This window comes from Eretmochelys imbricata, chromosome 7 (assembly GCF_965152235.1).
Source record: "Eretmochelys imbricata isolate rEreImb1 chromosome 7, rEreImb1.hap1, whole genome shotgun sequence".
Taxonomy (NCBI): domain Eukaryota; kingdom Metazoa; phylum Chordata; order Testudines; family Cheloniidae; genus Eretmochelys; species Eretmochelys imbricata.
This window is the reverse complement of record NC_135578.1, coordinates 53,504,383-53,518,284: the sequence shown is the minus strand read 5'-3', so window position 1 is coordinate 53,518,284 and position 13,902 is coordinate 53,504,383. Positions and strand designations below refer to the sequence as shown.

The 13,902-nt window shown below is 42.0% G+C and overlaps 1 protein-coding gene across 12 annotated transcripts in view; it reads left to right on the top strand.

Annotated features, from left to right (window-relative positions):
• USP54 (ubiquitin specific peptidase 54) overlaps positions 1 to 13,902 on the top strand; it is a 270,753-nt gene that overhangs the window by 249,962 nt on the left and 6,889 nt on the right. For 9 of the 12 annotated variants that reach the window (XM_077821027.1, XM_077821025.1, XM_077821032.1 and 6 more), the window contains 4 exons: positions 73 to 192; positions 1,342 to 1,534; positions 4,036 to 5,474; positions 13,451 to 13,569. In XM_077821027.1, the coding sequence (XP_077677153.1) occupies positions 73 to 192; positions 1,342 to 1,534; positions 4,036 to 5,474; positions 13,451 to 13,569 (1,871 nt within the window). Of the gene's footprint in view, positions 1 to 72; positions 193 to 1,341; positions 1,535 to 4,035; positions 5,475 to 13,450; positions 13,570 to 13,902 lie in introns of those variants that run through there. The other 3 variants (XM_077821037.1, XM_077821033.1, XM_077821030.1) reach the window with 2 other exon arrangements.

Below are 13,902 nucleotides of genomic sequence, written 5' to 3'. Positions count from 1 at the left end.
ACAAATGGGAGGGAGGGTAAAGGAGAAACAAAAAAAGAATGCAAATGAAATGAAGAGTGCTGCCCATTGCAGGGAGGAGTGATGGCTTTGAGAGGTCCATGCAGGAAGCAGACTCAATCTTTGAAGAGTCGCTGCATCAGGAGCAGAAGGGAGATTGTGCTGCAGCTTTTGCTCTCTGTAACGAAGCTATATGTAAGTAACTCTAATTGCTTGAGCTACTGCGCTTTTGACAGTTTACTAATATCACAGGACTGTAAAATTTACTGACTAGTCATCTGAAATTCTCAGCTGGGAAAATGGGGAGTTTTCTGATCCATACTAATGTGCCTAGAGCTAGTACCTCCTCTTTCTAAGCACCATCGTTTCTAGATTGTAGTCCCCTCCACCACCTTGGCTCCCTCTGCGCTGTTGTCTCTGGTGCAATGGCAATAAGAACACTGGGATGTTAGTTTGTCCCTCTTGCTGCTAACTGGTGCATTTCATGACTCCCTCTCCTGCATTCCTATACCCAGTAAGCAGTTTTCCCAATCAAGAGACCAATTTGCAAAGGGTTTAAGCCCTAAGCCTGCCAGCACAGCCTGTAGGAAAGGAGCATGAGAGAAGATTACTCTCCAGTCACCAACAAGAAAAGGAATGAATTATGCTGTACTTATTCACATCTCGGGAGGAACAGGCGGTATCAAGATTTTGAAGGACTAAATATTGTTGTGAATTATGGGAGTTATGTGCTATTGCATTTTTTTTGTTTTGATCTTTTATAATTTAATTGGCTGGCTATCCCACCCCAACCTCCATTCCCCACTGGCTGGTTAGTAAGATTGCAAACAGAGCAGGTAGTACCATGGATTTGCAAAGGCAAAAATATGTTTATAGAAATTGGCTTTTCTGTGTTACAAAATGAGGGTCAACATACAGCTCTCATGAAAGCTCTGTTAGTCTGCACCCCACCTGGCTGTGCCCTGATTTCAAATCCCGACCAGGTTCCCTTGCACGTAAAAGGACCATGATATGGGAATAAGGAGTTATATAGAGGGAAGACTAAGAATGAAACAGCGTTTGTGTGAGGGCTTGAGAAAGATCCACCCTGTGTTAGGGGGATGAGGGTTTGGCTAAAACCTAGATTTTTCTTTTGACTCATTTTGATTTAGTTTCAGTTAACCTGTTTGGACACATGGCTAACTTGAATGTGCATTAATGGAAATGAAAGCATCCCTGTAAACTTATCTGTGGCAGCATTTGCATGGTCCATGTTTTATGTTCTTGCTACATTATTTTTTCTTTTTTCAATTTTAGTCTTTTTTTCTGTTTTTTGTTTCTGCTATGTTTTCTTTTGCATTTTAGCTAAACTAAGACTTGCCATGCATGATGCCAGCTCTAGCACTCACAGCAGAGCCCTAGTCGATAAGAAGCTACAAATCAGTATCCGAAAAGCACGGAGCCTCCAGGATCGCATGCAGCAACAGCCATCGCAGCAGCCACCGCCGCCGCCAACCTGCCACCCACCACAGGGGGGCACCATGACCCAATCTACAAGGTAGTCCAAGTATATCACAATAGACCAGTTCTGAGCCGAACCTACCAGCAGCATGGTCTGGAAAGAAGTAATGAACTGTGTGTTCCTCCGGTTACTCAAGATCCTGTAGTGTTCTTCCTCGTGGCATGCTCAGATCATACCATGTTGTAGGAGAGCACACTTCAGTGCATTCACGGTCTTAGCAGGCTAGGTTATATGCACCAAGTCAAAACATGGCCTGTAATAGAGGCTTTTAGAAATTAATTCTGACCTGCTGATAGAAAAGACCCGTGCATCAAGAGAGAGAATGCAATAGATAAGTGACCTGTTTAAAAGAGAGGTGTGTTTTAAGGTGAAATGAAAAGCTTTAAAAAAGAAAAATTAGCAAATATCTTCAGGGCTCAATTCAGTTAAGCAATATTATTATAATGAATGCTCTGAAATAACTACCAAGAGGAGGGCAATCACATATCTGCAGTGCTCTTAACAGTGAAAAATGCATTGAATCTTTTCTTCTAGCCTACCTCTTCTTTGGTGCACTGGTGCAGCTCTTGGAGCAAAGGTTCATTCATAAACCATCCTTGCCCTGTCACCTTTCTGTTGTTTCCTGACTACTGTTCCTGATGCCACCTCAATCCCGCAACCAGGTTCTCTGCCTCCCAGCTGCCTGTAGTCTGACTTAGCAGCCTCTCCAGTTTCCTCCTCAGGATGCTTTCTTTTCTACTTTTCTCCTCCGTTCTGTCTACTCCATTTGATTCTCTGCTCTCACATCTTATTCAGCCCATCCTACTTCCCCACTGTAGCACCATTCTACCCTTTTCTGCCAAGGAGCATTCTAGAGGTGGTAGGGGGGCCTGCCATCCCCTACCACCTCTAGAATGCTCCTTGCCCAGCTTCCTGGCAGCTTCTCCACCTATTTCTTTCCTTCTCACACTTTTCCCACTACATGCTGTGCAGCCAAATGCCCAGGTGGAATCTCATGTGAGCATCCCTTTTTAAAAACACTGCAGGGGGATAAGTGCTGAAATCCATACCTGAAAAGGCTATGATTCAGGGTTCCATTCTGTTCTTGCAGCTTTTGAATTATGTACAATGAAAGCAGATCTCTGTGCTAATTAGAGGTCCACAATGCCCTCAGTTGTAGGAGAAACACTGAAACCTGACATTGGGCATTGGCAGATTTAGAAAACAAAAGCATTTTACCTTTAAACATATCTTTCTACACATCAAACTCAAATATATTGCACAAGTGCCCATCCCTGCTAAAGGAACAGCCTTATCAGAAAAATATTATTTTGTACAATAAGTTTCTACTGCAGAGAGTTTTAATTCTGCAGCCAATGAGAAATGTCTGCTTGTATCATGATTTTTGTGCCTTTGCTTTAATATACATCAGCATTATAAACAGCACAAAGTCTATTATTACTCAAAGCTAAGATCATACTCCCCCATGAATGCTCAGTTGGAACTTCTGCATGATGGTAGCTTTGATTTCTAGATCTGCATGAGGAGACAAACTGATAGGATTGGAGTCACACAATAGTCTTTTTTGTCCCTGTAGGAAGTAATTATCCTAACTATGCACCAGTGTTTAGCTGCACAGTGTTGTCATTCTGCATATCCAGATAAAAGTTAGAGCATTACTCTAACCAACACTAAGTGTGGCTTTGAGCAGCAGAAGTAGTTTTCAGTTTGACAGCTACCTGGACTATAGCTGTCTATCAGAGTTGTTTCCAGTCCTCTATTCATATCACTGACTCATGGACTCATGTGACTTTCTGGTTGCATTTTATAATGCTAATTAATGCAGAAGAAATACAAAGTGACCCAAAGACATGCACGGTTTATATTTTATGCAAGACATTTATGCACGGTTTGTAATGCTATTAAATGCTTCCTTTAATGTATTGGATAAATAACTCAAAGCTGGACAAAAATGAAGAGAAGGAAACTGAGGGAAATGTATTGCATTCTATGCTATTCCTTTCCTTCCCAAAGTTATTCCCCATTACTTTAGGAAAAAGAACCTGAGTGGAATGTTGCCTGTTTATGTTAAGATCATAAACATAATGGTTCTCTTGTATGGTTTGTAGAAATCTCCCAGAGATGCTGATTTTGGAGGGAAACTTGTAATACTTAATTTAAAATTTATTTTTATTATTTATCTTTATAATGTGTACACAGACACACACGCCCCTAGCCAAAGTGCTCAGGTACTATACAATAGTTGTAAAAATATAACAGTAAAATCTTATAATAAAAAATAACTTTTAAAATTTGAAATGAATAAAATAGATTGAGTGGGTCACGTACAATAAAAAAAATAGTTGGGAGGAAATAAAATGGAGATGTTGTCAAATTAACAAAAGCAATTCTTTTGGGTGGAAAGTTTTTAATTTGTGTTTGTGCGAAGAGAAGTGGATTGAGGTGGATGATAAAGGGGAGCAAGTTCCACGCTTTAGAGATAATTTTAAAAAAGAAGAGAGTTACTAATAATTAGTTACCATTTCTATGTATTTTAGTGAACAGACTGGCCCGCTCCAAGTACTGCTGAGCCGGGAGGTATCCCTGGAACCCAACAGAGAAGTGGAATTCGGGTCCAGTTCTTTCTTCCGCCCACCCGCTTCCTGCCATGAAGTGCACTCATCATTATATCCAGAGTCTTCCTCCCTACCCGTTCCTGCAAGCAGTCCTCCAAATAGGACCTTTCCTAACTTCCGGGCTGCTTCTGCTGATTTTGATGACCAAGCTCCCTCTTTTCCCTATGGACATGGGTTGGCTGAGAGACCCTCAAAGACTGAGAATGATGCCTACCATTCTATGGAGCTTGGTGGGGCCCCTGCCAAAGGGCTGAAAGACCATAGGGACGGCAGCAGCAAGTTAGAAGAACTCCATGACATTACAGCTATTCTCACACCTCAATACAAAATTAAATTTAATACAGTCAACTCTGGGTCTTTGCCTACACTAGTTCCCTGTCCACATCCAACGCAAGCATCATCTCCCAATAGAAGCAGTCCGCATAGTCCTTGCTTCAATCTGTCAAGCTCTCCAGTGCCCACTAGCACTGATCAGGTAGGGGGCTATCATTCCATGATCTCTGCTGCTTCATCCCTGTCACTTCAGTGCCCCCTGGCTCCACTACAGACAGCAAACAGGTACCCCAGAACAAACAGCCGTGAAACTTTACTGCTCCCACAGGATGACTTCAGCAATGTGGAGACTTGCAAATCTAAGACCCGTAGCACAAAGGGGCATGTTCGTTCCCTGGCAGAGCAGTTTCAGAGACTGCATGGGGTCTCCCAGAAAGAAGGTGCACATGAGAAAGGGTGGACTACTGCAGTCTGTCAGGATGAGAAGTCTCCAAGGCTGATACAGGAGTCATTCACCAATTCTTCAACCTCAGGCTACAGGCAATTAATTCCTCAAAGTCAAGAAAACAGAACCCGGTCTTCCGAAAAGTTGCATTCATCCTTAGATGTTAGGGATGGGTTTGTTTCCATGGAGGGTTTTAGTGCTCAACTCATTACCTCTAAGAGTCCTGGATCGCACAGTGAAGACCAGTGTAGAAGAGGTGGACAGAATGTAGCTGACCCTGGACTCTCCCAGGAAAGGCACACTCATGAGGGAGGTGTGAGACAGGTGGATGATGGAACTGCCACTGCCATGGGTGTTTCTATGCCTGTGGACTGCTGGGTGGACAATGTCACCAGGTATTACAGTTCTCAGCTGGACTGTAAAAATACAGAATGGCTTCCTGTGCCAGGGAGGAATCCACCCCTTTCTGATCACAGAACAGTCAGAGATGACCTGAATGGGACCCCAGTGCAGTTTCATCCACAGTGGAATCAAGACACAGAGCAGGATATCTCTGAGTTGGAGTCCCTCTATCAGGCTAGCCTAGCTGGTAGGCCTGTGTTGGGAAGACTGGACAATTCCAGGCACCCATCGAGCAAGCCAGGTGAGAATTCTGCAACTGTTACATCTGGGTAATGTTTTATCCCCAAGCAAGACTTGGACCTTGCCTATACACAGACTTCCACCAGTTTAACTAAAAGTGTGTTTTTAAACTGATTTACTGAAACAAGTGCGTGTTTGTGTGCAGTTATTCCACTTCGAGAATGGCTTATTTCGCTTCATCTTACTAAAAATAAATCACTTTTTAACTGAAAGAAGAGTATCTGCATACAAACTTGCTCCTGTTTAACTACATTTGTTTAAAAGCATACCTTTAGTTAAACCAGTGGAGGTTTCTGTGTAGACAAAACCTTGGCTTGAATGAGAAGAGTTCAGATTTGAACTACATGGCAAATCAGGATGAAGGAGGGACAGATTTCTGGCATGCTTTGTAAGGTGCCATATTAATGCACCTAAAGTGGGCAAGAATGCAAAGTGTCTACACCCTGGAATATTATATTTGTGTTGCTTATGTATATGTATGGATATGGAGGTAGACATTACCATATTTGAGGTAGAAGCAAAACTCAAACAGCTTAATGAGACTAAATCGGGGGGCCCAGATAATCTTCATCCAAGAATATTAAAGGAATTGGCACATGAAATTGCAAGCCCATTAGCAAGAATTTTTAATGAATCTGTAATCTCAAGGGTTGTACCGTATGATTGGAGAATTGCTAACATAGTTCCTATTTTTAAGAAAGGAAAAAAAAGTGATCCGGGTAATTATAGGCCTGTTAGTTTGACATCTGTAGTATGCAAGATCTTGGAAAAAATTTTGAAGGAGAAGGTAGTTAAGGACATTGAAGTCAATGGTAAATGGGACAAAATAAAACATGGTTTTACGAAAGGTAGAGCGTGCCAAACCAACCTGATCTCCTTCTTTGAGAAAGTAACAGATTTTTTAGACAAAGGAAACGCAGTGGATCTAATTTACCTAGATTTTAGTAAGGCATTTGATACCGTGCCACATGGGGAATTATTAGTTAAATTGGATAAGATGGGGATCAATAGGAAAATTGAAAGGTGGATAAGGAATTCGTTAAAGGGGAGACCACAACAGGTCCTACTGAAAGGTGAACTGTCAGGCTGGAGGGAGGTTACCAGTGGAGTTCCTCAAGGATCGGTTTTGGGACCAATCTTATTTAATCTTTTTATTACTGACCATGGCATAAGAAGTGGGAGTGTGCTAATAAAGTTTGCAGATGATACAAAGCTGGGAGGTATTGCCAATTTAGAGAAGGACAGGGATATCATACAGGAGGATCTGGATGACCTTGTAAACTGGAGTAATAGTAACAGGATGAAATTTAATAATGAGAAGTGTAAGGTGACGCATTTAGGGATTAATAACAAGAATTTTAGTTATAAGCTAGGGACGCATCAATTAGAAGTAACGGAGGAGGAAAAGGACCTTGGAGTATTGGTTGATCATAGGATGACTATGAGCTGCCAATGTGATATGACCGTGAAAAAAGCTAATGTGGTCTTGGGATGCATCAGGAGAGGTATTTCCAGTAGGGATAAGGAGGTCTTAGTATAATTTTTCCAGTAGGGATAAGGAGGTCTTAGTATCGTTATACAAGGCACTGGTGAGACCTTACCTGGAATCAGTGTGCAGTTCTGGTCTCCCATGTTTAAGAAGGATGAATTCAAACTGGAACAGGTACAGAGAAGGGCTAGTAGGATGATCCGAGGAATGGAAAACTTGTCTTATGAAAGGAGACTCAAGGAGCTTGGCTTGTTTAGCCTAACTAAAAGAAGGTTGAGGGGAAATATGATTGCTCTCTATAAATATATCAGAGGGATAAATACCAGAGAGGGAGAGGAATTATTTAAGCTCAGTACCAATGTGGACACAAGAACAAATGGATATAAACTGGCCATCAGGAAGTTTAGACTTGAAATTAGATGAAGGTTTCTAACCATCAGAAGAGTGAAGTTTTGGAATAGCCTTCCAAGGGAAGCAGTAGGGGCAAAAGATCTATCTGGCTTTGATTAAACTCGATAACTTTATGGAGGAGATGGTATGATGGGATAACATGGTTTTGGTAATTAAATATTCATGGTAAATAGGCCCAATGGCCTATGATGGGATATTAGATGGGGTGGGATCCGAGTTACCCAGGAAAGAATTTTCTGTAATATCTGGCTGATGAATCTTGCCCATATACTCAGGGTTTAGCTGATCGCCATATTTGGGGTCGGGAAGGAATTTTCCCCCAGGGCAGATTGGAAGAGGCCCTGGAGGTTTTTCGCCTTCCTCTGTAGCATGGGGCACGGGTCACTTGCTGGAGGATTCTCTGCTTCTTGAAGTCTTTAAACTATGATTTGAGGACTTCAATAGCACAGATATAGGTGTGAGGTTTTTTGCAGGAGTGGTGGGTAAAATTCTGTGGCCTGCATTGTGTAGGAGGTCAGACTAGATGATCATAATGGTCCCTTCTGACCTAAATATCTGTGAATCTATGTAGACAGTACATGACATCTAGTTAAAACTATTCACGAAAGAATCGTTATTGACTAAAAATTTCACACCATAGAATTTGTATCAATGGATATAAAACAGTATAAAACCATTTATACAAAAACAGTGATTGTTTACCTTTTGTACCTTTTTTTTCCTCCAAGTACCCTCTGCACATTCCTACTTGTGGGATCACAGCATCTGTGTCTCGAGTTCTTGGAATCTTGTGAGCAATGTCCATTTGAGCCACTCACTCTTCCCTCCCCAGGCAGGGTTTCAAGAGTGCAAAAAGGGGAGTGATCCCAACCACACTTCACTTCCTTCTAATCCCCAAAGATCCAATAAGCTTAGATTACATGCAGTGTCCTCGATGCATCCCTCAACATGTTTTTTTTCTTCTGCCCTTCAAGGACTATATTTTTGTAGTTTGTCAGTTAGGTAATCAGCTTTTCTTAAGAAAGAGAAGAAAAAGAAGTGGAGAGAAGGATGACCATTTGACACAGGTTTTGACACAGGCTGGACCTGTAAAAAGGAGAGACACACCTCATCTGACAGAGAGACTCTTCAAACTAAATCTGTCTATCTAGAAGCCCAGCATCAAGTCTGGAGATAACCCACACCAGAATGGTTCTGTGCCTGGTGCAAGTGGAATGAAGGTCTTTGGATCAAACTTGGTTGACCAAATCCTGTTCTAAGCATCCAGCACTGTTAACTCTGGAGAACCACTTGATAAAGTAGTTCTGTTTTCCCAGATCTGTCCAAGTTTGACTAAGTCTAGTGCTGAGGACCTGCCACCTTCACCTCTTGGAAACCACTTGGAAAAGTGGTTTTGTGCCCAACGTGATCTGCACTGAGCACCTCAGATCTTGATGCCTTGATCTAGTCAGGTTCTGAGGACCTAGCATAATTGATACTGCTCTTAGCGTGAAGTTCCTGGATTCATCTGAGTTTACTAATGGTTCAGCACCACTGATACTGGAAAATCACTTGCTAAAGTGTTCGTGTTACATATGAGGGGCACTGAGGTCTATGGATTGACCAGTTTGTCTAGTGCTGTCAACTGCAGTTTCAAAAAGAGCAGATTCTCATCCTAGTTCAGGGTCTGGCCACAGTAACATACCTAGGGTACAATCCAGAATAATAAGTAACTGTGTCACTCCTCCCCTCTAACCTGGGGTGCCCTTTACATGGCTTTGCTGTTGTAGCCTCCAGTCTGGACTGCTCGCAAACAGCCTCCACCATGCAAGTGACTCTCAGCTATGTCTTTGTGTGTGCTGCAGCCAGCCAGCCACACCTTGCCTATTACCACCCTTGGTTATACTGCAGGGTAAACCCCAGTACTCTCCAAGTCTTAGATTTTCCCCCAGAAATGTAGATCCTGTACTGCCTAGCCCTCTCCTGGACAGTACAAGTTCATATAAAATCTGTATTTCTTTAATATATATATGTATATGTTATGTACACTTTTTACCCCACATGGAGTTTCCCAGGCACTTCAGTTTAAACACACTGGATTAGATAAAACAATAAAACATGTTTATTAACTACAGAGAGAGAGATTTTAAGTGAATACAAGTAATGAGGCATAAAAGTCAGAAATGGTTACAAGAAAAATAAAGATAAAACACAACTAATGCCTAACTTAACAAACTATGTTAAATTCAAAGCAAAATTTTTCTCACCACATGCTCTCAAGAGTCTTACTGGCCAAACTTCTTAGACTAGGATCCCTTCTTCTGTTTAGTGGCTGCTTCCTTTGCCCATGTCTACACTAGAGAGCTTACAGTGGTACAGCTCTACTAATGCAGCTGTGCCGCTGTAAGGTCTCCCTTGTGGCTACTCTGCCGACGGGAGAAAGCTCTCCCATCAACATAATTAAACCCCCCAAGTGATGGAAGCCTCTCCAGCCAACCGTTCTCACCATGGCACTGTCCACACCAGCACTTCTGTCAATGTAACTTATGTTACTCAGGGGTGTGGTTTTTTTCATAAGTTAAACCAACAAAAGTGCTAATGTAGACGTAGCCTAGATCCATTCTTGTGCAGTAAATCAATGGCTAGAGAGGGAAGAGGAGAGGATGCCTTAGGGTGTCTGCCCCTTCTTTTTATAGTCCTGTCCCTCCTTTGAGAAGCATTCCTTACTTCCAGCTGGGAGTAAGGCGATAGGCAGTCTGTGTGAAAGGAAACTTCATGCTGTTTCTTTGCTAAGATATAGGTTTTTGCTCTTGCCTATTTCCTGCCAAAGAATGGCCACTTAGCAGGTAATGATTCATCTGCCGTGTTTACAGCTGGCTGAGGTGTCAGCTTGCCCTTTGTCTCTGAGGAACTGGTTTGGCCATTCCCCACACTTCCCTGGAAAACATACTTTTGCATACATACATCCATTTTGCCATGATATTACTGATCAGCAAATTATGAGTTTTTAAATAACACCTCACAAGGCATCTGGCTTTTGGTGACTCTCTGGATTACCAAATTGCTGCTACAACTAGCTTCCAGTTCAGAATCAGTAGGGGGACTCTTTAGTGTCCCATTCCAGAGTGGCTCTAGTATGGAGGGGGCACCTATCCAAGGAGTCCTTGGGAGCAGCGCAGGGACTTCGTCAGCACTGGTCCAGAGTCTGAAATTGGCTAGTGCCACTGTTGCTATTCCTGTGGTTCTGAACCTTTTCTCTGGGCCAGATACATCTGAGAACTTTCATGCTTTGCCTTTTCTGAGCACTTCTTTTGTTTTCATGGAGCATTTGTGCTTGGCACTTGAGAGAGCCTCAGTGGGGGAAAGGGGACACTACCAATAAAGCTGTATCATACATGTCTTTGGCCTCTCTGGCACAAAGAGTTCACCGGTTGCCTGACTATCCTAATTATTTTTCTCAGATGTTAGGGAATCCATGTGTATAGCTAGAGTTTGGTCCTCAGGAAATATGCATGTTGTTCCAGTCCTTGGAATTTACTATAAATAGTTCCCGTTCATCCCTCCAAAAAAGGTGGGGTCATTGGAGCTCTCCTTAGAGTTCAAACCTGCAACTTCCTGGTGTGAGTATAGATTCCTTACCAGTGCACCTTCTTGATGCAATGAACACCTGAGCCACAACGTCTCAGGACATTCAAGATGCTTACCTGTGAAAGACAAAACAGCTCCCTTACCATTTGCAGTGATACTCAACTTGTTTTTCACACTCTCCAGGACATCAGGCTCCACATGAGTTTATTGGAGCTAAGCCCTGTGATTAAATCCAAATCTGTCCCAATTCTGATGGACAACACCACACTAATGTATTACAGCAATTGACAAATGGCGGCTTGATCTAGGGTCAAGAAGTTTCCCTTTTCTGAGAATGCAGCGGCCATCTTTCCCTGGCAGATGAGAAATTGGATAACAGAAGGTTTTTGACCGAGCACAACTAACAATTAACTGGAAAAAATTCATCAGAGCAGCACAAAATGAAGTGGGCGTTTCACAGCCCTACCTTGCTTTTAACTTAGACTATCTTAAGGTGCATTTTTGTTGCTGTGTGAGCTTTCCACCCTCTGGGGCACAGGTCATCAATTTTTGCTCACTCTCCAATAACCAAATTAACGATGTGGTTGCTCTGTATACCATTGGAGCTGCTTGTGGTAGTTGCTTTGCCACAATGGCCATGGCAAAGGAAACTGGATTTTCCATTACTGAGGGTGCTCTGGTGAGACAGGTACATTTGAGCTGCTCCATACGTATTTCCTTCCTTCCAGCCCAGAGAATGAACAAGATACAGATCTAAAGGACTAATTATCAGTACTTTTTCTGAATAGAATATGATGTATGATCTGCTGCATCCTGACTATGGTGGTATTCTGTGTCCATCCTACTCAGGCTATTACTTTCCTAAGCTTAATTCACAGTCAGGAACTCCGATTCCATACTTTGGATATTCATGGATCTTAGATGTGGTCCTCTTAGACAATGATTGCATCTTCAAGTGCCCTCCAAAAACTAAGGGCATATGGGATGTAATTACTAAAAGATGTAGCCAGTTGTTTGACTACATTCATGGCTTTTTCTTTAAAATCTTCAAGAGATCAAATAACCAAGCTTAGCCAAATTTATTGTCTTAAGACACAATAGTACAATATGAAAAGGAAACATAAATACCCCCTTCTGTGGAGCAAATTCTTGCAGCACGTTCACTTTATGCAGAAGCTGTGCTTCAAAGATATGTATTTCAGCTAGTTGTATTTATAGTATGATTTTACAAGTTAAAAAGCTCTTTACACACAAAATGTAAGTTTAACCCACTAGTTTGTGCCAGCTTTGTCCTTGGTACTTGTCTATAGTTTCCCATATCTAGTGTTGAATACTACATTCCACGTGTTGATGAGCTATGAAAGTATTCCCTATCTGTACTTGGTCAAAGCCAAAGATGCATAAATGCTTTGTACAAGTCTCCTATTTTCTAATGCAGTGGTTCTCAACCTTTAGTAACCCAAGGACCCCCATTTTGATTTAAAATTTTTCACTGACCCCCAAACCTCCCAGCTCATCCCCAGGCCCTACCCCCACTCCACTCCTCCCCCCAAGGGGAGGGAAGAGTATAATAAATTCACTTGACATAACTTCCCAACACCAATATATATAGTTTTGTTTTATTAATACCATACCTATTAATATGGTGTATTCTATGCTTAATTTTTATATAGTGGCTAACAGATGGCACTGGGGATCTTTCCATCAAAGCTCAGAGGTTGCCCAAATGCATCAGTTTGTGTATGACTGTTGTTATGACAAGGTGGTGTTCAGCTACCTGAAGGTATTAAAAGATACTCAGCTAGGCCTAATGTTGTTTACATAGCTTGTCTTTGCGTGATCTTAGTCAGTTTGGAAGGCTGCTATTTGAAGCTCTACATATGCTTTCAGGTGTCTTTTTTCAATTGTGGCCTGTCTGGGGAGAGTAAAAGATTGTAGTCACTCATGACGTTGCATTCATTTTTGGCAATTTTGCAGTCCTTGTTAATCTAGAATTCTAAAGTCCTCCTTCCTCGAGCTGGTACTGCTCACTAAACTCCCACAAATAAGAATGTGCCGAGACCACTTGAAAAAATGCAGGTTACTTACTAGTAACGGGAGTTCTTTGAGATGAGCCTCTGCACGTTCATACTTCTTCACTCACCTTCCCCATTTCTTTGGGGTCTGAGTTTCACAATTCCTGAATTAGCAGAAGGAACTGAGGAACAACTGGGGCTGCTACTCCTTTTAAACCTGTAGAACCCTGAATGGGGGCAAAGGAGGAGGAATAAGTCACCCCAATGGACACTGTTCACTAGAGATTCTGAAATCTTGTGATCAGATACTTTGATCCTGTAAGTGTGGCTGTGCAGGGGCTTGTCTCAAAGAACTCCGGTTATTGGTAAGTAACGTTCTTTTATGTCTATAGATATTCACTCTCTGTTTGAGCCACTGCTGAGATAACTAATCATGTTCCACAAGTGCAGAGTCAGATCTTGAGTTTAATCTCACTTCTTTATTTCCCTCCACAGTCTCTGCAAACATAACTGTGAGGAAGCTTCACACTGTAGCCAGCATGGGTCTCTCGAAAACGTCAACAGCAGAGATTGAGCACAATCTCTATGGAGCCATTGTCTCTCCTGTCTCCAAGGTAGCACCTAAAATGTTGTGTGGTTGTGGGGGAATTGGACATTCCAGCAGCAAGAAAAGTGGAAAAAATTCCATATGAGAGGCAGTAGTATCACTCATATTGAACTTTAAAGAGATTATTTTATGTAGTCCTACTTGGGATTGAGCATTAAGAAAGTGGGTGACTTGGGGTCAGTGTTACATTCTAAGTGGTGACCTCTTCAGGGATATGTGTCTTCACAGTTTCAGAGCTAGTACCTCTGATTATACTTTAATGGACTGCAGGGAACCATTTTGCATTGCAAGGAGATGTTTTCCATTGCTAACTCCTAGGAATTGCCTCTTCATATTATAT